The sequence below is a fragment of the Austrofundulus limnaeus genome, unplaced genomic scaffold (genome assembly GCF_001266775.1).
Source record: "Austrofundulus limnaeus strain Quisiro unplaced genomic scaffold, Austrofundulus_limnaeus-1.0 Scaffold2250, whole genome shotgun sequence".
Lineage (NCBI taxonomy): Eukaryota > Metazoa > Chordata > Actinopteri > Cyprinodontiformes > Rivulidae > Austrofundulus > Austrofundulus limnaeus.
Window position 1 is genome coordinate 1 of NW_013954652.1, and position 1126 is coordinate 1126.

Below are 1126 nucleotides of genomic sequence, written 5' to 3' on the forward strand. Positions count from 1 at the left end.
AACTAGGAGCTGAAGATGAGAGGTAAACTAGGAGCTGAAGATGAGAGGTAAACTAGGAGCTGAAGATGAGAGGTAAACTAGGAGCTGAAGATGAGAGGTAAACTAGGAGCTGAAGATGAGAGGTAAACTAGGAGCTGATGATGAAGAAGTAAACTAGGAGCTGAAGATGAAGAGGTAAACTAGGAGCTGATGATGAGAGGTAAACTAGGAGCTGAAGATGAAGAGGTAAACTAGGAGCTGAAGATGAGAGGTAAATTAGGAGCTGAAGATGAGAGGTAAACTAGGAGCTGAAGATGAAGAGGTAAACTAGGAGCTGATGATGAGAGGTAAACTAGGAGCTGAAGATGAGAGGTAAACTAGGAGCTGAAGATGAAGAGGTAAACTAGGAGCTGAAGATGAAGAGGTAAACTAGGAGCTGATGTTTCTCTCCTGTTTGTGTCTCAGGAGTGACTGCAGAGAAAAGCCGACACTGAGGAAGTCTCAGACTGTGATGCAGCCAAACCCAGGTGAGCAGGGTGGTCTGTCCTTCAACCTGCAGGCAGAGCTTCACACCGGGACACCCAGCCCTCCTGCTGCTGACAGCGGACAGGTGCGGGTGTCCATGACCGGGGGCTCCGGAGAGTCCAGTGGAGGCACATCCTCCAGAAGATCCAGGCTGGGCTCCCACTCCCATCCACATGGACACGGTGGGACCCAGCACCACTCCAACTCAGAGTCTGAACTGGACCCCCCTGAGTCTGATGTGGACTCTGGAGAACCCAGTGCCTCCCTGGCTGAACTCCGCTGTGTGTTCCAGTGGATCCAGAAGAGCCTTCCTTTCCTGGTCTTACTTTGTGTTAAACTGTTCATCCAACACGCTCTGGGTGAGGCGTCACACCAACACCACCACTGACACTAACCGTGTTTCCATCAAGGCTTTTTCATGCACATTTAGAGATGTCGCATTAAAAATACTAAAAAAAAAAAACTGATGGAAACAGCAAAATTAAAAAAAAACAAAAAAACCAATCACTAAAAAGTTTTTACGCTCGCTTCAGGTGATTTTTGGATTATTTGAAAAGTAGTTAATGTGAAAAACGGGAGATGGAAACACGTTTGCCAAATAAATTCTGACGTAGCGCATATT

General features: G+C 46.9%; 1 protein-coding gene across 1 annotated transcript in view; it reads left to right on the forward strand.

Annotated features, from left to right (window-relative positions):
• Nucleotides 1-444: 444 nt before the first annotated feature.
• The window catches only part of LOC106537329 (RING finger and transmembrane domain-containing protein 1), a gene marked incomplete at its 5' end in the record, with an annotated part of 3516 nt that continues 2834 nt past the window's right edge, over nt 445-1126 (forward strand). The window contains 1 exon segment of the mRNA XM_014034714.1: nt 445-863. Within this exon segment, the coding sequence (XP_013890168.1) occupies nt 445-863 (419 nt within the window).